This window comes from Nyctereutes procyonoides, unplaced genomic scaffold, assembly GCF_905146905.1.
Source record: "Nyctereutes procyonoides isolate TBG_1078 unplaced genomic scaffold, NYPRO_anot_genome, whole genome shotgun sequence".
NCBI lineage: Eukaryota > Metazoa > Chordata > Mammalia > Carnivora > Canidae > Nyctereutes > Nyctereutes procyonoides.
Window position 1 is genome coordinate 2,351,129 of NW_026575158.1, and position 25,983 is coordinate 2,377,111.

Sequence of the window (25,983 nt, forward strand, 5' to 3'; positions counted from 1 at the left end):
CTTAAGAGTGAGGGTTGGTGCTGCCCACTGTCCTATCCCCACCCCAACTCTAAATCTTGAAAGCATCTTTTTGTGAAACCACAGTTTAAAACTGTCCCTGCTAAGGCCCATTACACAATAATTAAATAACAATGATACAGGTTCTGAACCAAGCCATCCCCAACACCTGGTTCCTAAACCCTAGGGATGTGGGATAGCTATGTGACACCAGAAGACTCCAATGTTATGGTGGACTTGTCCAAGTGAGTTTTTGTTATCAGTGACTTGGAGTCAGACTCAGTAAGAGGGCCTTTGGAGATATGCTTCATGCCTGTGATACTGAGACTTCTCTAGGAAGCTTTTCTGTGAGCCTTCCTTTTACACCCAGGCCCTACCTTGTATTCTTGGATGATTCCATTCTGATGATCTGGAGGAGGAGGATCCCAGGAAACACTAATACTTGTGCTATTGTGGCTTCCAACTGTCAGCACGGTGACAGATTGTGGAGGGGCACTTGGGGCTGCAGAGGAAGTGATTAGAATAAACACAAACTGTAAGTCTTGATGTGCATTAAAACTGCTTATAGAATATGACTATAAAGACAGGAAGCAAGAGGTCTGGTTTCTAGTAGTTCCAAATTTGCATGTAGTGTTCTACAGAGACATTTTTTTTTAAAAATATCCTTTAAATATAGTGGATAGATTTAAAGCAAACACAACAGCTGTGCTAATATGTGCTCGATAATAAATTTAATAGCTAACATTCTTTTTTAAAGATATTTATTTATTTATTTATTTATTTATTTATTTATTTATTTGACAGAGAGATAGATCGCAAGCAAGCAGAGTGTCAAGCAGAGGTAGAAGGAGAAGCAGGCCCTCTGCTAAACAAAGAGCCCAATGCAGGGCTCAATCCCAGGACTCTGGGATCATGACCTGAGCTGAAGGCAGATGCTTAACTGAGTGAGCCACTCAAGTGCTCCACAGCTAACGTCCTAATGAGTATCTTCTATATGCACAGCACTGAGCTAAGCATCATATTTAATGATCACACTAACTTCAAGAGGGAAAAACAATTCCTAACTCAGTTTTCCAGAAAAGGAACAGAAGACTACTGTAAACAGAGTTATCCAAGTCAAACACCAAGGCAGAATTTGAACCCAGGTAGATCTGGCTCTAACATTTGATCCTTTTGACTCCAATCAGCAGGCTCTCTTTCCGAACAAAACATTCTATCAAAACTATTCTGAGAGAATAGATTCCAAATTTTCATCAATCAATATCTCTGAGTGGTGTCATTAATAACCATCCTTTTGTTTTGTATTTAACAAATAAAAACAGAAATGCAGCAATAAATTTCACCAAAAAAGAAATACTTTTTTTCATGTTGGGAAAAATAATTGACTTATACACTGGCTCATAATTTAAGATTTAAAACTTATTTTATATTGATGGAAAAGAAACTCTGAAGTTACAAATGAAAACAGTTCATGTTGGGTCGAGTGTGAAATGGATAGATTTTAATTTCCTACAGTTCCCATCCTTTATGGTTTCTCCTATAACTAATTATAATCACACTGAGAAAAGATGAGTGAGAAACAATTTCTGATTTTAGACTGCTGCATCTGCTCTCCAGTCTATCTGAGAGCTGAAAAGTACTAATTTTACAGGGAAATTTATCAATTCTCCTTAAATCTCTGAGTATGAAAAACAAAATGAAATAACAGTTGAAATAAAATTCAAAGAATTTTGTGGTACTAAAGGATTTTTGTGTAAAAGGATCAGTGCTTTCATAACTCTACACAGTTTAGTCCTTTGAACATATGTGCAATTGAATGGTAAAAGATATTTTAAAAGCCTATCAATAAAGTCTCCCATGTTTCATAAATGTGTCACTGAGTTATGCCTATATGTGCATTGAGATATAGGATATACACAGACACGTTAGCACAAGATCACTCTGTATTAGTCCTCTATCTGATAATATTGTTGCAAAATATGGAACAATGACATAAATTTAAGCATGTGTTCACCCAGTTTTGTAATTATTAAGTAGGTTGCATTGAAAAATTACACTTTGCAAAACTGGTTTCTCATTTGACTTGCCACTGGCTGGAGGAGAACACCATGCCTGCTTCCTGAGAGGTGAATTATTCCAGTGCTCACCTTCTTCTACAGATGTGAGGGAACCCAAATCACTGAGCATCGTTTCCAGACACAGCCCAGCTAAGTTCCATTTGTTACATTCAGAAGGCCACATAAGCTGGAAATGAACTCACACCAAATGGTGAAGAATGCCTAACCCAGAGGAAAAGTATAACTGCAGCGAAATTCATTTTTGGAAGTGTGCTTCAAATGTAGCATTCTATATTAAATTCACCCACTCCATTTATTAGTAGTACATATTTTCAACATGAAGTAAAATTTAATGGTGGATGAAGATATTATTATTAATTTTTAGTAATTTTTTTCTTTACATATCCTAAAAGTAGATTAACGTCTTTAAAGATATGTCCCATTGTTCATGTTAGTGTATCATAGTGTTAACAGGTGTGGACATAACATTTTCATTACGATGCTGATTATAAGATATGCACAACTTAAAAGCTCTTTTGTCCAACAAGGACACCTATGGTAGCATAAGAAACCTATAGACCTATTCTTAAGATTGCTCTCATATTGGTCTATGAAAAGCAGCTTCTTTCCAGGAGCTCTGTAAATAAAATTAGTAGAAAAGCAGAAGAGGAGGGGATTTATTACACTTGGCATCTGACTTTTTGTACTTTAATAATACCATTTATTATAACCCTCTGGTTTAGTGAAGGAGACACTAGTACAGAGACTGGTTCAAATTCACATTAATTTTATGTCCATCACAAATTGATTTTAAAGTATCTGTATGCAAATGGCCAAGGGGGAGAAAATATCACTAACGAGAATGCTATTGCAAACCTACAAGTGGCCTTCTGAATTAGAAATTATGTGGACAGAGCCCACAGGGAAGGAGGGTTATAAAAGAAAATGTTACACTTTACTATATCAAACACAGGAAAGTAACAATGAGCAGCCTGTGTTCTTAAGTTTCCAATAGCCTATCTTATAATAAAGCCAAATGAACTCAATCCATGTTAAGAAAAAAGAAAAATATGGGAAAATATTGCAATCAAATTTCTGTATCCTGGCAAAACCTGGAACAAATATTTACTTAAGAAAAAAAAAAATCCTGTAACTTGAATGTCATTTTTTAAGGGTCTCAGATTCTACGAGATTCTCAGAATAAAAAGAGAAAATGTGGGATCCCTGGGTGGCGCAGCGGTTTGGCGTCTGCCTTTGGCCCAGGGCGCGATCCTGGAGACCCGGGATCGAATCCCACATCGGGCTCCTGGTGCATGGAGCCTGCTTCTCCCTCTGCCTGTGTCTCTGCCTCTCTCTCTCTCTCTCTATCATAAATAAAAAAAAAAATAAAATAAAATAAAAAGAGAAAATGCTACCTCCCGAATTTACTCTTTATATTCTCACTTGCTATTCCTCTAAGGTAGATGATGAACTAGAACCTCAACAGGAATTGTCTTCATTATGGCTTAAGTTTGGCTTTTGTTAGAAATCTGAATACTGACCTTCTTCAGTAGTACGAACTATTTTAGATTCACTGTCCATTCCTTGGAACTCATTAAAATATGGTCGAACTTTAATTTCATAAGTCACTCCCTTTTTGAGGTTGACCAAGACAGCACTTCGCTCGGTTGGGACTTTGGCATCTAAATTCTGCCATGTTGTCGTAGCCTGCAGGCCTGAGGTCTGACGATACATCACTCGGTAGCCTTGAATAAACTGGGGCTGGCGATCAACCTGAAAAACAGCCAAAAGCGTTTGAAACCAAATAGAAATATTTTAGTTGAGACAACGAATCCATCCTCGTTTCTCTTGTCCTTATTTCAGTCATCATCAGCTATCATCTGTGTGATCCATGGCTTTGAAATTCATCTCCCTGCTTCTAACATCCAATTCCAATTCTGAGTTTGCATCGCCTCTTAGCTATGATTTCCAAAATAAAGAATGGAACAACTCTCTCTCCTGCTTAAAGTACTATGTAGTCTTTAACATACCTACTTAATTAATTCAAATTCTTTATAGCACAAATGCCTGACAGGCCTAGACCTGCCAATTTGTCTAGCTTCCTTTCTCATCTGTCTATCTTTGTCCTATATTCAACAGTTCCCATTTTTATGGTCGGATGTGTACTGTGCTATTACTCAGGAATTTCCATTCTTCTCTTTTACCCATTCATTAATATCTTCATTTACTCCAATCATTTTCTGAGTTCTTACTAATCAAGTTACTGGTCAAGTTACATCCATAACCAATACCCAAAAACAAATGTTATGAATGAGATGGACAAGAGGCTAAGGAAGCCTGGACGGGAGAGGAAGTTGACAGAATCAGGAAGGGGAGAAAGCATTTCCCCAAAAAAGAATAAGTGGTGGGATCTGCAAGGAAAGTTGGATAATTTATTCCAGAGGAAGAAGTGTAGAAACAGCACCTATAAAATTCCTACACCTGAAGGAAGTGTATGAGAAGATGAGGAGTGTGAAGTTAGAGTGTCTATTTTAAAGGTATTTGAAAAGCTTATACTCATTAGCAAAGATTAAATCAAAGACTGACTAATTTATCAGTTTTTGGCTCCTTCAAGTGTCCCACTATTGGTGCAATTTCACAACTTTCTTTATCTTTTCATTCACAAAAGGTATAGAGGATAAGCAGTTGTTTTTAAAGAAAATCTGGGATTTTGATTCTGAAAACTCATATCAAATAAAAATGTGAAAATGCTATTTTGTTCACTCACAATAATTACACGAAAACTGAATATACAAAAAATGCAAGCTAAAAATAAAACATGTCCTCCTCATACATTATTGAATGATCTCTTTTGGAGTTTTACCATTGTTTCATTTAGGGAGAAAAGAATTTTTAACTTTTTTTAAAGAATTTATTTATTCATGAGAAACACACAGAGAGAGGCAGAGACACAGGCAGAGGGAGAAGCAGGTTCCCTGTGGGGCGCCTGATGCAGGACTCGATCCCAGGACTCCAGGATTATGATCTGAGCCAAAGGCAGATGCTCAACTACTGAGCCACCCAGGCGTCCTCGATTTTTAACTTTAAAAAAATTTTTTAATGTTTTTCCATTTTCCTAGAATTGACTTAAAAAATAACTATCACAGGATATTCTCCAATTAATTTTCCATATATTGTAGTTAATAGCTGTATTCTAAGAAGTCTTTAACAAATTTGACTGCCAAATACAGTGTAAAATTTAATGGAGAAGATATGGAAAAACCTCATTTCAGGAAGGTTGTGGAGAGAAGAAACAAGAAGGAAATGATGATGAAAATGGTTATTTCAACTTTTAAAAATGTCTTTTAAAAATAATTAACTAACCAATTAATTAATTAGTTAAAAATTAGTTAATTCGATTTTAATGATTTATTGAGAGAGAGGACACAAGCAGGGGGGAGCGGCAGAGGGAGAGGGAGAAGCAGACCCTTTGCTAAGCAGGGAGCCCCTGTGGTGCTCGGTCTCAGGACATGAAGATCAAGCAGATGCTTAACCGACTGAGTCACCCAAGCGCCCCTAAAAATTTCTTTATCCAACTGTTAACACATTGTGAATAAAAGGTATTGTCTCATGCATTAACTTCTTTTTTAAAATTAATTTATTTTAGAGAGGGAGAAAGCAAGCATGCACACATAAGCTGGGGTAGGGCCAGAGGAGGAGAGAGAGAGAGAAACTCCAAGCAGACCCTGTGCTGAGCATGGAGCTCTAGGAGGGGCTTGATCCCACGAATCTGAGATCAAGTCCTTAGCCAAGGGGCAGCTGGGTGGTTCAGTGTTGAGCGTCTGTCTTTGGTTTAGGTTGTGATCCCGGGGTCCTGGGATTGAGTCCCACATCTGACCCCCTGCGTGGAGCTTGCTTCTCCCTCTTGCCTGTGTCTCTGCCTCTCTCTCTGTGTGTCTCTCATGAATAAATACATAAAATCTTAAAAAAAAAAAAAAAGACCTGAGCTTAAATCAAAAGCCAGATTCCTTTGGACTAAGCCACCCAGGCCCCCAGTTTCATGTATTAACTTCTAACATTTATTCTTTAGTCGTAGCATTTTAAAATTATTTTGAAGTGAGAGCAGAAAATTAAACAACAACAACAACAACAACAACAAAAACAATCCAGGATTTCAATCAAAATACAGTGGAGCGAAGAGACATTTATCTATATTTAGAATGTCCAAGCTAGAAAGTCCATGAAGCCTGTGGGCGGAGCATATGTATTTCCATGTATAGCTAATTCCAGCTTCACCGATGAGTCCCAACAACAAAGAATTCCTTCATCCACCTGACAGCATTCTTATCCTCAAAGATTTTCTGGAATTAGTGCTACACTTGTATGAGGTTCTGTCTAGAAAAAGCCCAGCTCTGATGCCAAAGCTCATGATCTCTGAATTCTCATTGATGCAACCAATTTGTGTTTGTACCAACAGACGTAGTTTTTGAAAAGCTGTAGTTCTGACATCACAAAGCAAGGCAACTAAAAAGCAAAAAGTTAAATTTATGAGAGCCAAAGAGAGATGCCTTTAATCAAAACTGTCAATGTTCAAAAATTCCTTGCAGCATATGTTAAAACAACATTAAGCCGACATTTTATAAACTTCTCTGCATTCGCTTTAAGTGAATTTATATACTGAAAGAAAGACATAACTCACAATAATAGCTTGTTAATACTGAAAGAAACAAGCTGTGTTTTTAAGAAGAACATTAAGCAGCTGTTTCCAGATGAAGAGAGTCTGTAAATCAGGGTAAATTGGTTTTATCCATGTTTGGTTTTCATTAATTAAGTGTTTTAGGGACTTTATGAAGCTAATGTTTACTATACAACATTGCCTTGCTCACTTCACTGTACACTGCTTTCTACCAGTATATTCTAATGGCCTACTTAATAACTAAATAGTTTAACTTGATTTTGTGCAGTTGCAGTACATTCTTTTTCAGAAGAAAATTTGTTGTTACAGGTGGAAGCAAAAATGAAAATGCTGAACACTACCTTAAAAAAATAGGTGGGATTTTTATTGGATATGTGTTCTACACCACTGACTTGTAGAGCACATTTTGACAGGTGGTCATTTTCAAGTTAAACCATATGCTTGTTACTTTTTTTATTAACATTCTGTTTATAAGAAAGAGGGCTTTCTTTAGAGTTGATTATAATCAGAGTCTGACCACAAATCCATGGGTTTGTAGAGTTTTAAAAATTTGTATTTTCCGAAATATCAATTAAAAGGCATTGTCTTAAGGAAAAAAAGTGAAATGATGAGGCAAGCTTCCATCTTCCAGTCAAAAGGTTCCAACTGAGCTACAGCTCGGCCTTTTAAATTTCCTGAGCCTTAGTTTTCTTAATTCAAATAATATTCCTATTACAAGGGCTTAGATACAATTAAGTGACTGTCATAAGTTAAAGAATTTTGCAAGCTTCAAGGATGCACAATGATAAAGCATCATTGTTAAGTAAGGGATATGTTTTTAAAAAGGGGTCAATATGTGACCTGAGGGTAGTGTATCAAAACGTGTACTACCCCGTTCCACTAAAATTATATTTCATTAAAATGTGCAAGTGTTTACCATCAACCTTTCTATTTTAAAAAATCCATCTAAACTGAAAATTCAAAGTGAATTTTCCTTGTTGGTCTTAGCCTCCTAAGGACTTATCTGGGTGAAGCTTAGTTCTGAAATTCTAGTTTGCTAATGCACACTTTCAATTTCAGCAGCTGTGATGTTTACGGGGCAAAAGATCTGTGAATCGTTTTGTCCTTGAACAGAAACAACATGTACACACACAAACTAGAATAACTATTTTTTAATTTTTAATTTTCTTGGAATGACTTCTTTTTTAAAAATAAGAGATTTATTGCTATTTTCTTCATGAAAGAGTCATTTCTTATCATTTTTGCCTATCACTATAAGAACAGTCACTTTTAGAAAGCAGTTGTGGCTAACTTGTTACTTCTGGATTGGCCTTGGCAAAACACCTCAGCTGGCCCTAAGTCTACATACATACTTTGGGGAATACATTTCTCTCCTCCAATAACCCATCTGTAAACTCAAATACTAACAATATAATACTTTATTTTTAAAAATATATTTATTTATTTATTCATGAGAGACGTAGAGAGAGAGAGGCAGAGAGAGAAGCAGGCTCCATGCAGGGAGCCTGACGTGGGACTCGATCCTGGGTCTCCAGGATCATGCCCTGGGCTGAAGGCGGTGCTAAACCGCTGAGCCACCCAGGCCACGCACAATATAATACTTTAAAGAACATATGCACTTAGCAGGTTGAAAATATGATGGAAATAAAACATTTTGTTATAATTTCATTAACGACCAACCACACCCCCAGTCTGACTTTATTTCACTAAATTTATCAACCTCTCAGATTCATACTTATCTCAAGTGTAACTACAAATTCATGGGGAACAATACTCTGGAATATAATTGAATACTTTTATTTTTTTAAAACAAAAATAAAAATGTATAAAAACAACTGATTTAATAATTCAAGAGCCTGTTATTAAGAGGGTATTTTTTTTTTTTAATTTTTTTTTTTTAATTTTTATTTATTTATGATAGGCACACAGTGAGAGAGAGAGAGGCAGAGACACAGGCAGAGGGAGAAGCAGGCTCCATGCACCGGGAGCCCGACGTGGGATTCGATCCCGGGTCTCCAGGATTGCGCCCTGGGCCAAAGGCAGGCGCCAAACCGCTGCGCCACCCAGGGATCCCAAGAGGGTATTTTATAAAAGACACTCTGCTAGGAAAAAACAAAAATGAGGAACATAGAATCCAGCCTCAGAGAAGTCAAGCTCATGAGAAAGAGAGATATGCAAATGAGTAATGACAAGCTTCGTGGGATACAGAGATGAATATGACAAGGTTCCTCTCTTGGAAGAACTCCCAGACTACAGACCTGCAATTTTGATCTAATTTGATTTATTCTCTTAAACTCAGTGATTTCTAAAGTGATTAACTTCATAAACATAATGACTTTGATTCTTACCCAAATAATTTCCACATTTAGAAGCAGCTTAAAAGAGGCCCCTTCAAAACTTCCAACAGAGCAGAGAAGACTTTTCAATTGAGGGTGAGGAAAAACATCAACTATTAAAAATACAATTATTTCCTTGGCTTTCTAGTTTTATATTTGGTCAAAGTTGCAGATAGATGGAAGAGGCAAGGCAGATAATACCCCTACTGTGCCAGTGGAAACATGATGAGGTCATTATGTTCCCTCCATGGGAACAAAAGAATAGAAATCATTATAGGCAGAAAACAGAATAAATCTATCCAAAATGATATTAGAAATAGAACAAGAAACAATGTAATCTTAAATAATTACTCTTAAAATCTTATAAACTTTATTTTATTTTTGTTGAAGTGTTATCCAATTTTACAACCCAAGTCAAAATTTTGATCCTGTGGTCTAGTTTAAGAAGTATCAAAATGCCCCATCCAGGACCCTATGCCAAAATTCCACCATTAACAAATATTTCCTTCAAATAAATATTTGTCTACAGCTTAAGTAAAACTTTTTAAAGTAGAAAACACAAAACACTGATTTAAAGTAAATAAATTCTAATCCTATCTTTACCTAAAAAGTATGTGTGAGGTATTGTGAACATTATCCAATCTGAATACATTGGCTTCCTTTTATAAAATTATGGAATTTAACTAAACAGCCTTAAATGTTATTTTAGGTTTCCCTGTTCAAATATGATCATGCCTTCAAATTTCCCATATAAATGAAAACGAACGGTGATGCCTTTTCTGGTGCATGAGGATAGAGTTAATCATTTTTTCTTTGACTGAAACCTCTCTCTTTAGGATACATATATGTCTGTTATGGCTCTTATCTCTGTGTCGTGTCACTGACAATTTCATGTTTCTCTCAAGTAGATTTGTGTCTCTTTATATAGTTCTCTCCCACATCTAGTACAAAACTGGTCCATGAAAATGCTTGTTGAATTGGATTTGTTCACTGGATTTATTATTGAGAGGACAATGGAATAATTCTCTTTCATTGTGTTTTATACGTCAAATGTAATTAAGAACTCTTGAAAAAATCTTAAATTTTTAAAAAGACTTTATTGATTTATTCATGAGAGACACAGAGACAGAAGCAGAGACATAGGCAGAGGGAGAAGTAAACTCCCTGTGGGGAACCTGATGCTGGACTTGATCCCAGGACCCCGGGATCACAACCTGACTCAAAGGCAGATGCTCAACCACTGAGCCACCCAGGTGCCCCAGGAACTGGTGAAAGATAACCAATTTTCCTTTCTTAACTTCCTTATTGATGGAGTTGATAGATGGTTATTTTCCTAAAGGAAACTGGACTCTGTCTGGACTCTAAGAGTGGAAGATGAGAATCCAATTTCTTCTTACTTAGTTGTCCTTCTACTATAATAAAATAATAACAAGAGGGGCATAATTGTAAATAATTCCAATTAATATTATAATTAAAGTAAAAGATTTTCTAGGTATCCCTAACTCAAATGTCTGTGACTTAACACAATGTACAGGATCTATCATATACACAGAGGGTTTAAGGAAGTTGTGCTCTTCTAACATCTTGATACATTATGGAGTTTTAGAGGTTATGATAGAGAAATCTTAGTTATAAATGAGAAGTTGGCACTAGCTCTATTATGCATAGAGAAAAATATTACCTGGCTCTTCTCAAAACACAGACACTCATAGACACAAACACATATACACAAATATTAGTATTCTCTAGTATGGCCAATGTGGCTATTTTTATGCTATTTGTTGTTTTCACTGCAGTGGCTATTTTGCATTTTGATATAAGTGGATAAGTTGATATTTAATAATACATGGAATTAAATATTCTTAGCATATATAAAATCTATATGACTTATATAAGTCAAATTATTAAAATTATATTCATGTTCTGATGCTATTGCATGAGATACAGCTAAAGGAATGTACAGATTATTTATTTCAATTCAGAAGAAAACTTTGTCCAATTAAAATGTTTTGTGCTCCAAATAATGCCATTAAGAAAGCAAAAACCAATCCATAGACTGAGAGAAAATATTTACAAATCAGATGTCTGATAAGGAGTTTGTATCTACTATATAAAAAACACGAGTCTATAAAAAGGACATACAACCTAACATAAAAATGAGCAAAGAATTTCAATTGACATTTTTCTAAAGAAGATACACAAATGCTCAAGCATATGAAAGGATGGAAAATATTATAGGTCATTAGAGAAATGCAAATCGAAGCCACAAGGTTATACCACTCCACACCCACTAGAATGGTTATAGTCAAAAAGACAGAGGGTAGCAAGTGTTGAGGAGGATGTGGAAGAAACTGGGACTTTCAAACATTGCTGGTAGAAACATAAGATGGAACAAGCGCTCCGGAAAGCATTTTGGCAGTTTATCTGAGTATTTGACAATTACCATTTTACTCAGAAATTCCTAGGTAGAAACCAAGAAAAATGAAATCTTATGTCAACTTGTTCTCAAATGTTCATGGCTCCCTCATTCATACTAGCCACAAAGGGAAACAAACTTCAGCTCATGAAAAAAAAAAAAAAAAACAGCAAGAAAAACAGAGTATGTGATATATCTGTATGATGGAATACTATTCAGTAATAAAAAGGAACAAAGTACTGATAGATATTATGACATGGTTGAACCTCAAAAACATTTTACTGAGTGAATGGAGTCGGACACAAAAGATCGCATATTTCATGATTTCATTCATATCAAAGGAACAGGCAAATCCGGGACAGAAAGTAGATTAGTGGTTGCCCAGGGCTAAAGCAGGGGGGTGGAGGAGGCACTGGTCATGAACACAAGGTTACACTGTCAGATGATGAAATCTTCTAAAATCAGATTTTGACGATTATTGCACAATTCTGTAAATATACCAAAAACAGAATTGTACATTCTAACTCTGATATGTTAATTATATCTCAATAAAGCTATTACAAAATAAGAAGATGAAACATGCCATGGTTCTGTTGGAATCAGTCTATTTTTATTCTACTCTTTCACTGTATTGAATATTTTTCTCTTTTTGCCATTGATTACACCTTGATACTAAATGGTGAGGGTTTCCGTTACTATTTGTTTGTTGATTCACTTTTTCCTTTTTTGGTTTGTTTTTTTAAAGTAATGAAAGAAACTTCCATTAATACTGCTTTTGAAAACTTACCGTCCATGTGACCTGAACAGTGGTGGGAGTCAACACAACTGGAGTATGAAGACGGACAATGACATCTCCTAGTTCTTTCTGTACTTGTCTATGGTCCACTCCTTGTGCTGGTGGGCTGATATCTACAGAGATAACCATTCCCAATATTTAGAAATTCATAGTAAAATTTCAATGTATATTATACAAGCCATTATGATTAGGTCATTAGAAATAATTGCAGGGCAAAAAATTAAAACCTTTTGTGACAAAAAACAACAACAACAAAACATTAAAGCATACTTGTATACTTACCATCCACACTAGGACATAATTTGGGAGATGATATTTATCTTTACTAAAATAATACTAATAAAAGTATAATCTCTCCCTCCCTGCAAATACATTGTTGTGGAAGATCTATTATCTGCTTATTAAGGAATAAAGTATGTGCCACAAGACATCTCTAGAAACATCAGTTTTCGATACATGTTGGCATATGGATGGACTTTCCTGAGTAGTTAATGGAACTTATATCTGAAAACTACTGTTTAACAATTTGTTTTAATCCCTTGTCCCAGTTGGTAGATTGTATTTTCTTACTCCTTAACCTATTCCAGACTGGAAGTGTGGAAAGGAAAGTAATCACAGGGACTTGGGAAGAGACTTATATCACTAAAGGTTAACAAAGTGAGGGAAAGAAGGAGAAAAAGCCCACCAAACTCACACAAAAATACTTTTGACTGAAAAATTTAGGATACTGATAAGATATTCTAAAGTAATAAATTTTGAGCAACTTCAGTAATCTGACACATAAAGAAAAACAGTAATTTGGATGCTTTTTGGAAGTGATTGGGGGAGGGGAGAGAAAGAATTGCAATACTTAGAATAATATACTCTCAGCTATACATTGTTCTGTCCCGTATTCACCATTTCCAGAACACTAGTCTATTGTTCCATATAATGCTTTATGTTTTGTGTGCCCATTAAGAAAAGAAAAGATAAATTATAGACTCTCGTGTTCATAAACTGATATCAAACGTTGAATTTCACACAAACTCAAATCAACTACTTTAACTCATGTACTGCAGTATTCAATTGAGTTTTTTTCTTCCAACCATCTTCTAACGGAGGAAGTCTAATTCAAAATAATTTATTTTCTTAATCCTGTTTCCTCCTATTTTCTCAGGCCACAGTGCAACACTCTGGCAAAAAATATTCGTAAGTGAGTATCTCAGCCCTAACTTAAATTTGGTGCACTAACAATTTAGGACATAAATGAGGGCGGGCAAAATGGGTGAAGGGAGCCAGAAGTGCAGGCTTCCAGATACGGAATGCAGAAGTCATGGAGTAAAAGCCACAGAATAGGGCAGAGAGCAAACTGGTGGTTGCCAGAGGGGAGGGGGAAATGGGTGAAATAGGTGAAGAGGATTAAGAGTACATAGATTGCGGGCAGCCTGGGTGGCTCAGCGGTTTAGCGCCGCCTTCATTCCGGGGCATGATCCTGGAGACCCAGATAGAGTCCCATATTGGGCTCCTTGCATGGAGCCTGCTTCTCCCTCTACCTGTGTCTCTGCCTCTCTCTCTCTTTGTGTCTCTCACGAATAAGTAAATAAAATTAAAAAAAAAAAAGAGTACATAGATTGTGATGAGTGATGAGTAAGCATAGAATTATTGAATCATAATATGATGTACATAAAATGAATATAACAATGAATGCTAATTATACTTGAATTAAAAATAAATAAATATACATTTTTAAAACCCAGCACAGTAAACATAGTTAATGACACTGTAATAGCATTGTATGGTGACAGACTGCAGCCACACTTCCAGTGAGTGTGGCATAATGTATAGATAAGTTGAATCACTGTGTTGAATGCCTGAAACCAATATAACATTGTGTGTCAACTATACTCAAAAAACATTTTGAAAAAAGAAAATAAAATTCTCAAGAACCTTAGCGTGGAAGAATGCATAAAATACAAACTTGGCATTACATGCAGCATATAATGAAAGCATTACTTTTATTTAGTATTTGGAATTTATGTCAATAATTCACAAATTTGATTTTAATTAAAATAGGATTAAAATACTTTAGATCTCTTCAACTGTTTTCCAACCCCCTGTACCAATTTGAGCAAAGCACAAACTTATCTCATGACTCGGAATGTATACTTGCTGTTGTTATTTGGAAAATGGATAATATAAACAATAAAAAAATGAGTGAAACAATTGGGGCACAAATAATGGGAACTACACTTTGGTGACTTTTCTCCCCAATCCCACTGTTTTTCATTCTTAACATAAATAGCAGAGCTAGTTTTACTTGATCTAGAAAAAAAATATTATTAATATCATCATACTTCAACCTTCGCTGACACATCTATGGTCTACTGTGATGGTGATGATACAAGTATTTCCTGCCTTGCTAAAATAAAAGATTTCTAAATTCTGCGATATTTAATATCTTTCAAAGTAAGACTTCACACAGCAAAGTGTCTTTGAAAAAAAGTTCTTTGCAGAATGCAAAGCTGCTGAAAGTGTCAAAAAATGATCCTGACATTCAGACACAAAACATGAGTTTTCCTATTAAATATTTGTTAAAAGAACATAAGTCTTTTGCTCTATATAGTCTCTCAACTGAAACAAGCCAGATCACAAACAACTTTTCATTAATCTTTTTTGACCTTTTCACCAAGAAGTTATTTTATGAGTCAAGATATAGTGACTGGCAGAGTTACTGAATGCTCAAGAAGGTCTGCCGGATATAATCACACCCAAAGTCTTCCCCACTCCATTATCTTCTGCCTTCCATCACAGCTACACACAAAAACTGATTGTTTCTCTCTACACTGGCGAAAATGATCTTGGTACTATGATTTCTTGAGTTAAAACACTATACATCTTCAAGTCCCATAATTTAATTTACTCATTAAATTCAGACACACTAGAAGCGACTGGATCCAGGCAAGGTAAAATATAACCAGTTTCAGATCTTCAAATTCCTTGTTGTACTTTTTCTTTCTCTGGAGACAGGTTCTTTACCTACAGGCCCTTTATCATCATGGAAAATTAATCACATTACTGCTTAGAGAACAATAGCAAGTGGCATTCCCTCCTCCCTTGACTGTCATCATGTCAGCAACGTTCCAAAATCACGTGGTGACTATTTCACTGGATTCCTTTAAGGTGCCCTTCTCTGTTATAATAGCGTGCTAGTTACTATCACTGAACTACATTGTAATTATAATAATATTTTTATGGCTGTATGGTGCTTTTCATTGCATAAAAATACTACTTTGAATTATATCTCGTTCAAAGCCTTTTACAAATAAGAAATAATTAACCCTTTCTCTAGAACGCTGTGGGAAATGGGTTGTAACACATAATAAAGCCACGATGTCGATTTTATTAATTTCTTTCATCTACTAGTAAGGAGGGAAATTATAATGCAGCATCCTGTATTAACCCCTCGACTGCAGTGATTTCTTAATTTGAAGATTCAGGCTACTAAAGATGAGAAGAAAATCTTCAGTTTTGAAATTATAATATTCTGGATGGGTTTCTTAATGTTTTTTGTTTCAATTCAAGTTAGTTAACGTATAGCGTAATGTTAGTTTCAATTGTACACTATAGTGATTCCACACTTCCATACATGACCCGGTGCTCAACACAGCAAGTGTCCTCCTCAGCGCCCATCACCTGTTTCACCCTCTCCGCCCCACCTTGCCCACCTCCCACTCTGGTAACCATCAGTTTCTTCTCTGTAGTTGAGCTGTTTCTTGGTTTGCCTCTCTCTCTTTCCTTTGCTCCCTTGTTTCAATTCTTAATTTTTTTTATTAGTCCAAAGAAATGTATATATCAGGAGGAAAACTGGATTTATTCCTTTCTGAAACAAATTACCCCTTTAAGCATCTGGCTTGATCAAAAAAAACAACAACAACAAAACCAAACCAAATCACCATAGGGATGCTTGTCAAACTTGAGCAGAAGCATCTCCTGGAGGGTACCTTAACACACACTGCTGGGCTGCCTGCCCCCCCCCCCCGCCCCCCGAGCTTCTGAGCTGGGCCCAAGAGTCCTCATTTCTAACGTGGTCCTAGGTAATGCAGATGATACTCCTGTGGGAGCGCTGCCTGGAGACCCACTGTGCTATAAAAACAGAATTCTTGAACAATAGGAATCATTTTGATTTCCCTATCTGGGTACTGTGTCCATTAAAGATCACTTTTTGCTGTTGTATAATTAATTTCAAAGAAGGAGACAGGTTTCTTCCTTTTGATATATAGTTAAGCCCTAACTTAGTTGATTTATTATGTAAATGTACCCAATTTTTTGTTTATTTATTATTATTATTATTTTTTAATTTATTTTTTATTTTTAATTAATTAATTATTATTTTTTTTTTTTTTACTTAACAGACCCTGACAGCTCTGGGAAGAGGACACATTCACCAAGGTGAACAGCAAGTTCCCTTCTCCTTCCCTCGATCAGGTATAATGAATCACTGTAATAAGTAATGCAGACACATTTATCTTTCCTCATGCAATCCCTCTGTTCTTAAAGATCTGCTGAATACCTCCTTCCAGAACCAGTCCTGTTTACAGCTATTGAACTTACCTTGTGTGCGCACAGGATCTGACATGGGGCTTGGGTCGCTTAGACCTTGGGGGTTGATAGCTCTGACCATGAATAAATAGATCGTATTGGGCCGCAATCCTCTCACTGTATAGAGCGTGGTCTTTACATGGTTTGCCACCGTCTGCCAGCTATTGCTCACCGATTGGCTGAAACATGAACAGAACACTCACTTAAAGAAGAGTCATAAAGGTACCGGCAATGGAGTTGGGTTTCAATGACAAAAGTTAATGGCTGAAAATTAAACACACACACACACAACACTTGAAGTGTTAAGCCCAATAAATGAAACATTTGGATGATTTCGGTTTATTCAACAACAAAGCCGAGCCCACCTAACGGAAGTGCCATGCACAACAAAATTAAACTCAGCCCAGGAGATGTGACAGCCCGTTGCTAATGCACAGCAGCCCACTAAATGAATACCTGTAAAAGGAACAGAGGCCAAGATCACAACATCAAGTTTATACAATAAATATGGTCCTCGTAAATGTATATATATATACCTTGAAAAGAATTAACCTGTAGAAAGAATAAATGGACTACAGAGTAAATTATGCCAATACATTTTCCTGTTACAAGGTGTGTTTTCTTTTGCATCAATTCCACATGCAATATTATAATAGAGCCTTCTAAAACTACATATCTGTAAAAGAAGAAAGGAAGCATGTAAGGAATATTTTCCTTTGGTCACATTTTTAATAAAATTGTACATTACATAGTATGTAATTTCTCATCCTCAAATGGTGTAATACCTCTGAATCTAGAAGTGGAAACCCCTTAATAGCCAGCTATAGATGGGATGCCCATTTAGAAAATTTGTCTAAGGTCAAATGCTGCTTTTGTTCATAAAGAGGAGAAAATGTGATTTTTCCAGGGTTGCCTTTTCAAAAGTCCTTATACATCAAAGCATGAAAATTATAGAAAACTGTATTTTGAAAGTTGGAAATGACATATTTGTTGATCACCTTAAATTAGATAAGGGAAACCTAAAATGAAAGTAATGACTTGTCCTAATGTTTAAAAATGACAGTGGCTATCACTATCTTAATAGTGGTAAATAAAAGAACACTGAAACAATACAAACTTCATTTTCCCATTTGTATGAGTATTTTATCAAATTCTCATGACATTTGCTAATTTATATCTATATCTTGAATTGACCACTATTTTTTCAAATGACAATTGGATGTATCTTTTCCTTTCAGGAACCAGAGTGTAGTTTTCCAATTTTTTCTTAGGCATACCTAATAGATGTATTAAAATATATAGCACAAAAGCAATGGAATTATTTTAAGTTCTGCTCTAATTATTAGAAAGCAAAGTTCAGGGTTCCATGTCTCAATAAACAATGCAGAACTTTAAAAAGTACCCTGCCTAATTAAATTATTTTCTGCCTACTTCTAGTGACAAAATTCTCATCTTAAATTTTTATGATACTCAGGGTAAGAAAGGAGCTAAGTGATTATGTCATGTCCTAGACCCCCATAGAGTTAGGCATGGGTAATGCATATTTAATCCTATAATCAAGTTATTAATGAAAAAAACTTAAAGTCTATTCTTGAATAAAATCAGATAAATATTTAAAATGCAATGTTGAACATGTTCTTAAGATAAAACAGCCAGATAGCTCATGTGAGATTTTAGGATATAGGAGCTAAAGTAACAAGTCAATGGAGAAAAAAAAAAAAAGGAACTGTCCCATACCTGAAAGCCTCAATGATATATGCACTTGCTGGAAGGGCTCCAGGGGTACCTGGTTGCCAGGACAAGGTGACACTGTTCTTAGTAACATCAGTGACCTGTGGTTTGGATGGTGGCCCTGGTAGGTCACTTAAGTCATAATTTTTACTGATTGTTGCTCCAGATTCTATAGAGGACAAACAGAAAATGCTTCATTTCTGATTGCATAAGATTCCATAATACTTAAAAGAAGGAAAATAGTCTGTTAAAGAATTTGACCTAGACGATGAATTACTCATTGCAATGAACCAAATGTACGTAAATGAATATTTGCTTTTGCTAAATTTACTGTTTTCTTTCATGCAAGATCACTAGAATTGCTTGGTCTTCAGATAGTGAAAATAAACTTATCAAGAACAAATGTATCAAACTGCATATATGCATTGTTATGTGGATAAATTAGAAAGTGGTACACGACTAGTTTATGGATTCAACGAATTTAAAATCTCGATCTCTCCTTCAATTGACATTTGATACTGAGCTAATCACTCAAATGGGCTCAAGATTTCTTCTATTGAGATAATTCCCAAGGACTTACCTGTCACATCCAGCACAGCACTCCACGAAGTCTCCCCACTTGAACTTGTAGCCACACAAGTATAAGTACCAGTATCAGAAATCTAGTGTGCAAAAAAGGGAAAGAATTCAATTATTTTAATTAATTTATAGAATAATTACTCAATTCTCAATGTGGTAATATTTAATTTCTTAAAATGTGATATATCATTTAGCTGTCTAAATTGTTCATTAGAGTCAATCGTATGTACACATAAAATATTAAAATCAACTCATAATATTATTTTATTCATAACAGGAGTTCAGTGATTTTTTTATTATATTTCTACAAGTCTAAATGTTATTTGTCTGGTAAACTCTATTTCTCTGTCCCTCTTGCCTCCATAATACCTTTATCTTCCTATAACTACATTTTATGATGGGGCTTCACTGTGTCAGAGTTACATATGGACAAATCAGGTCAGAACAGAATTTTTCAGAATCCTATAAATTTTCAGAGATCAGTAATGCAAAATTGCCCTATCTTGAATACATTGTATTTCAATGGATAAAATGTAGTAAAGAGTAAATAAGCCCTGAGATAACAGTTGACTTTAAAAAAAACAAAAAAAAAAAAACAAAAAAACATGGAGAAGAGTAAAGGAAAAAAAAAAAAAAAACTAAAACTCTCCTTTTAAATAGATTAGCATTCTGGGGCGCCTGAGAGGCTCAGGTAGTGATCCCAGGGTCTGAGGATGGGATCGAGCCCCACATCGGGCTCCCTGCTCAGTGGGGAGCCTGTTTCTACCTCTCTCTCTCTGCCCTTCCTGCTGCTTATGCTTGCTCACACTCTCTCTCTAAAATAAATAAGTAAATAGATCAGTAGTCACTTATATTTAAATTTTAGTAGCGCGACAAAGAATGCAATAGAATTATATCATAAACACACAAACCATGTCATGGAAATCATGGAAATTTAGAGCTGAAAGGGACCATTCAATTAATCTCATGCACCACTCTTTAAAGCATACTTCAAAACTGCCATTTCTTTGATCACTTCAACTATTTTTGTTATTCACTGAAGAGCAGCAAAAAAAATTTTTTTTTTGCCTCAAAAAGTGACATTTATTCAAAGAAAAAAAGAAGAAAAAAATGAAAAGATGTTCATCCCTTGGCTTCCTTCTCTTCCCCCTCCTGCTCCTCTTCTGCCCCACAGACCAATGTCCAGGTTGGACTAGGTAGCAGGACCCCCAAAATTTTTAAAGTAGTTGACAATATAATCAAGAGCTCTCTTCTACAAATGTAAAAGGTATACATTTCTGTGATTAAATTTTGGCAAAAGGTGCAAGTCAATAAAAAAATGTATGTCAAAAATCTTCCTTGTGTTTGAGTTCTACGGGCCTATAGTATAAACATATTTATTCACATTAGTTTAGGGGTGAGGCTGGGAAGAGAAACTGATGACCAAACTGAATAAGACAAGTCATGTCTAGACATAAGTCTAATTGTTGGTGAAATATGAGGTTCATGGAATATAATATCTGCTGAATCCCCAGTGTAAGTGTACTGATGACTCAACCTTCCACAACTGATTCTCAGGTAAATCATTAGTGCATGGATGTTACTGCTTTGCCACCATTTTAATTGATTTTAAATGTCATTATGTATTTTAACTTGAGTTTCAAACTGTACTGGCACATCGTTCTCTGCCATATTATCTTCATACAATTGTCTTCTATTATCCAGCGGGATGATGGGGGATAGCCATTGTACAGAGCCATTCTTCCAAATGAGGCTGTGCATGCATTATAGTCATTAGAAATCTCTCCATTTAAGAAGCATCACTCACAAACTAAATATAATGAGCCAAGGTTGGATTTTAATGTGATGTTCATTTGAATATGGTCTGTGAAAGAGTAAAGAATTTGCATTTTATTATAGCTGTTGAACTAAAATGTAGCACTTGTTATTATGTGCAAATGCTGAAAGGAGAGTATGTAGGTAATGCTTCTTAACTGCATCTCCTTGTCATTGTGTAGAGACACAGTCTGACATTAGCTGTGGTAGGTAGGTTTTAATGAGTATTGGAATATTCTACTTCTCAAAAGATACAGATTCAGTTACCAATTAGCTGGACTATGAGAACACAGTGTTCATCACATTATTTTCCCCTCTTGCATTAAGTACCAAAAAAAAAAAAAAAAAAAGGAAGAAGAAGAAGAAGGAAAGAAACAGTGAGACACAAAGGAATTTTACCTAAAACTAACTTGACTACACATGTGAAGTAATGTAAACCCCATTTTTATCTCCCTTTAAAGACTGTCATCTTACAAAAAAGGAACATTTTCATATCGGAGTTTATTAAAAGCCACATCAAAAGCTGAAATATCATTTCTAAAACTCACTCTTTGATCACCATCATCATCACTAACATTTATTTTTATTCCTTTAACTTTTAATAATTTCTTTTCGAGTCATAAGTGCTTCATATCTCTTCTCTCCCTCTTCCTTTATCTTTAACCAAGTGTTTTAAAAAGAGATTAATGTGCTGGCACACTCCATCACCTGCTTTTCTCCTTGTTGGCTGCAGACAAGCCCCCAGGAGCTTGTATCTCAGAGAAAGGATTCAGAAGCCTGACACAGGGCTCGAAGTTTGTTTGACATCATCAAGCACCCACCTTTAATTGCTTCTTTCAAACACTACTGGGGATCTTGACTATTCAAGCACACCCTTTAATTCAGCAGTACAGTGAAAATGCATTAACCTCCATGGCCCAAGTCTGCCTTTAGCCCAAAGAGAGAGGTGAAAGTGTTTACTCAAGGAGAGTTGGCATTAATTTTTTAATAACTCCCATTTGTTCAAAGAAGGTTAACAATTAATTTAGAATCAATAAAAAGATAGGCTAAAATCTGTTTTAATTTCTTTATCTTTTAACTAAATTTGACAGCATTTTTTCTATTCAAAGCAATGATTAATGCCTAGGTCTCAAAATTAAAATAAAAATATATATTAATTTTATTAATAAATATACAAGTTAACATATTTTGTGTACTTTGTGTGTGTATGTACATACCAGAAAAGAGTCCTTCTTTTTTTGTAAATGTCTAGGTGATACACTGATGAATACCAAATAAACATGCAATTAGAAATATATTTGTATTTTAAGAGAAGAAATAGTCCATGTTGTAGTTATTTGAAAATATATGTAATGAAAAATATTTTATCTTCCTTCCCTATTTGAATAGGAAAATTCAACATTGTTATTCTGCTGTTTTTTTTTTATCTTAACTCCCAATTTCTACCTACATACCAGATTCTACTAATTGTTCTTCCGCTAAGTCATTATTGATTAATTTTTCTTCATGAACTATTATATCAATCATCTTAATTCTGGCTCTCATTCCTAATCTTTTGACTATGCTGGTAAACTCTTCAGCTTTAACATAGTGATTGCCACATAGAGGGGAGACTCTACATTTTGCTGAATGATATGACTGTACTTGTAGAGGGCAGGTGGTCCTCATGATATCATTCATCTGGTATTCACATTTTGTGTAATCAATCCCTTACCTTGAATGTGTGTGGGACCTGTTGACTGGCTTCTGACCAACAGAATATGGCAAGGGTGACAGGATGTCACATTTGTGATTTTGTTACAAAAGACTGTAATGCCTGTCTTTCTAGGAGACTCCCTTCCTCATTGACTTGGAGGAAGTAAGTAGTCGGAATGAGTATATTAATAGGCAAGGAACTAACGGCAGCCTTCAGTCAACGGCAAATAAGACACTGAGGTAATCAATATGATAGCCATAAGGAACTGAATGTTGCCAGCAATCATGTTGCTCAGAAGCCAGTCTTCGGATGAGACTACAACTCTGATACCTGATTTTCCCTTTGTGGGACTCAGAAGTGGAAGACCCCACTAGGTCATGTCCAGACTCCTAACCCCACAGAAACTATGAAATAATAAATGGATGTTGCTTTAAGCCCCTAAGTGTTTGGTAATATTGTTAAATAGCAATAGATAGGTAATACACTATTCAGAAATAGGTACTTGAGCAGCTTCCGAAGTAAGTTTAATTTGTTAAATTGGCAGGAATGGTCACCATCTTCTGTTAAAAGAACAGCAATGACTTGTCCTTGCCCACGGGTTTAAATCAAAACTCCACAGCAACTTAACCTTAAATGTAAGATTTTCCATCAACTAGCCAAACCTACCTTTTATGTATTCAACCTTATCTCCTTAGTTTTTTCACATAATAGTTTGGCCAAGCCATTTTATCCACATTTCCTTATAAACATCCTTTGTTCATGACAGTAAATTAGAAGCATTTGACACTTTTAAATTACTTTAAATATACTATTACCATCACCAACTTAATGTGTTTAAGATTTTTAGCTTGATAAAGTGAGTTGGAATGAAAGAATAAAAAGTTTCTAGGTCTGTTATGAACTTATTAACAACAAGGACTATCCTTCTAATTTCAATTAATCATTTATAAAATAAAAAATAACATGGCCAATAATAAAAGGTAGAGCAACTGTGCTAGTATGGAAGATTTTAAGTTCACAAAGCAATTTTTCCCTAGGGCAATACTTAAGTTGAGATGAAGATCCAAATACAAGTCAAGCATTACTTACCCGTAAATTCTTAATCTGCAATGTTCCTTGTTCTTGTATAGTTGCTCTTGAATCTCTACCCAGGAAAGTAAATCCCTCCTTTAGCCAGCTAATTACAGGAAGAGGATCCCCAGTAGCTTTACATTTCAGTAATGCTGTACCATCAACTGCTAGAGTTTGGTTCGCCGGGCCTTGTAGAATTATAGGTGGAGGTCTATCTGTTAAAACTAAAAGATAAAGATATTTTTAATATATTTTAAATTCTCAGAAATTATATAGGTTATATTATACTATTAGATATTATATTACATCCATATTACTTATAATTTATTCTGCATACTCTATGTCCGTTATGTATCTATTATCTATACATACTATACATACATCATATTTACTGGGGACATACTATTACTTATAACTTACTCCGAATTACCTATAGTAGATGACGATAAAATAAATTCTGACATTATAATATTGTTGAAAGTATTACTCATATTAGAATTAAAATAAAAATATGGAGAGTTCATGGTAGTTATTCATAAAATATACATTTTATCTCATATGCATATTTAAGAAAGCCAAGAGTGTCATATGGGCAGAAAAAATTTTCGTTTTTGCTTTCATCGTAAATATATGTATAATACATAATTTTACCCTTCAAAGCATTGTGCTGTATTTATAAAGACTATTATGTTGATTGATGTTAAATTACTAGAAATAAAGAAGTAATTTCTAGAATAAATTACTAGAAATACTTTATTTCCAGGATTATGACACTAGGCTTTAGATTAGAGTATTATAATTTGGATTATATGATTTAACTAGTCCCTAAAATAAGCAGTAATCTAGTTATACTATATTTATGATATAGGATTTTCATGTAAAATAAGTGTTTATGTATATATCAATTCCTGTGTTCATCCAGGTAAAATTTGCAGAATTTCGTAAACTTCTAGTTCATTGTTTTTTTTTTTTTAATTAAATATTGTTTTGTAGCACTATTGTCAGTCCTGGAAGTATTTCATACTGATTTAGGAATATATCAGAATGTGTAGTATTATTTAAATGAGTGATGGAGATATGGAGTCAATTGGATGCAAATTTTCATCCAGAATTCATTAGAACATTAAATAAGGAAACTGACATGTCCGAGTCCAAGAAAGGCTTTGTTAAGAGAAAGTTCTATAAACTTCAGCATAGATTTTGATTAATTACCCAAAATATTTATGTATATTTAAATTATGTTTATTATATAATTACCAAAATTTGTATATCATATGTAAATATAAAATTTTCATAGAAAGGAAAAAATGTGGATTTTAATGATTATTAAGTAACTATGAGGAGAAAGCCTCTATAAAGAAAGTCATCTTGTGTTACATTGTACATAATCAAAATGTCATTTTACTCATTAATACTCTAATGTCCTTTGTCCACCAGCTTTCATAAATAATCTTTTATATGACTATCTATTTCCAAATCTATATGCATCATCTTTATTATTAGAATTTGTGGTTTGGAGGAAAACATTAAATTAAGCAGCCCTTTTACAGCTTACCATGAGAAAGCCAACCAATTTTAATTTAAAATAGAAGTTATGAAATAGATCCATTGCATGTCAAGATACAGTGGACTTCCAATCAACCTAAACCTACTACATCAAAACATGTATTAAAATGTGTGTGTATGTATAAATTTAAAAACCTTATAAAAAACTAAAAAAATAAAATTTTGTTTGTGTATTATTGACAAACAAAAATTCTTTGTTTTAGAGGCAAATAAAATAATCTTCAGATAATGTAAAAATACAATATTATACCAATTCTGACACATCTGGCAGTAACTGCACAAGTAGATATATTCAAACTGAATATTCATGGAATTTATTTTCTTTATGGGTCAAAAATGAAAGGCAAATTTACAAAATATTACGAATAATTCTAAGTTCAATGAGAAAATGGGTCTATGTTTCCAGAGTAGAATCTATTTATTCAGTTTTTAATATTCTTACTTCTTTGTTTCAAATTAAATAACTATGGAATTCAGGTAACTTCTTACAACCAGTTTTTGTTTTTATAGCCATGAAATCATTAGATATAGCCAAGAACATCTAATTAGTTTCTTTCTTTTTTATTGCTCAAATGAGTAGCTCAATGTCTTTTTAATTAATTTGATCAATAAAGTAATTGAAAATCTCCTGGCCAGAAGGAATTTTCAGTTTCAAAGATGTTATGGGTGA

General features: G+C 34.7%; 1 protein-coding gene across 5 annotated transcripts in view; it reads right to left on the bottom strand.

Moving 5' to 3' along the window:
- Positions 1-25,983, bottom strand: part of ROBO2 (roundabout guidance receptor 2) — a 581,315-nt gene that overhangs the window by 78,234 nt on the left and 477,098 nt on the right. For all 5 annotated transcript variants that reach the window (XM_055313854.1, XM_055313852.1, XM_055313851.1 and 2 more), the window contains exons 10-16: positions 23,766-23,971; positions 19,167-19,248; positions 18,593-18,755; positions 16,868-17,034; positions 12,269-12,390; positions 3,596-3,827; positions 375-499 (exon numbers count right to left, since the gene is read on the bottom strand). In XM_055313854.1, coding sequence (XP_055169829.1) covers positions 375-499; positions 3,596-3,827; positions 12,269-12,390; positions 16,868-17,034; positions 18,593-18,755; positions 19,167-19,248; positions 23,766-23,971 — 1,097 coding nt within the window. The remainder of the gene's footprint in view (positions 1-374; positions 500-3,595; positions 3,828-12,268; positions 12,391-16,867; positions 17,035-18,592; positions 18,756-19,166; positions 19,249-23,765; positions 23,972-25,983) is intronic.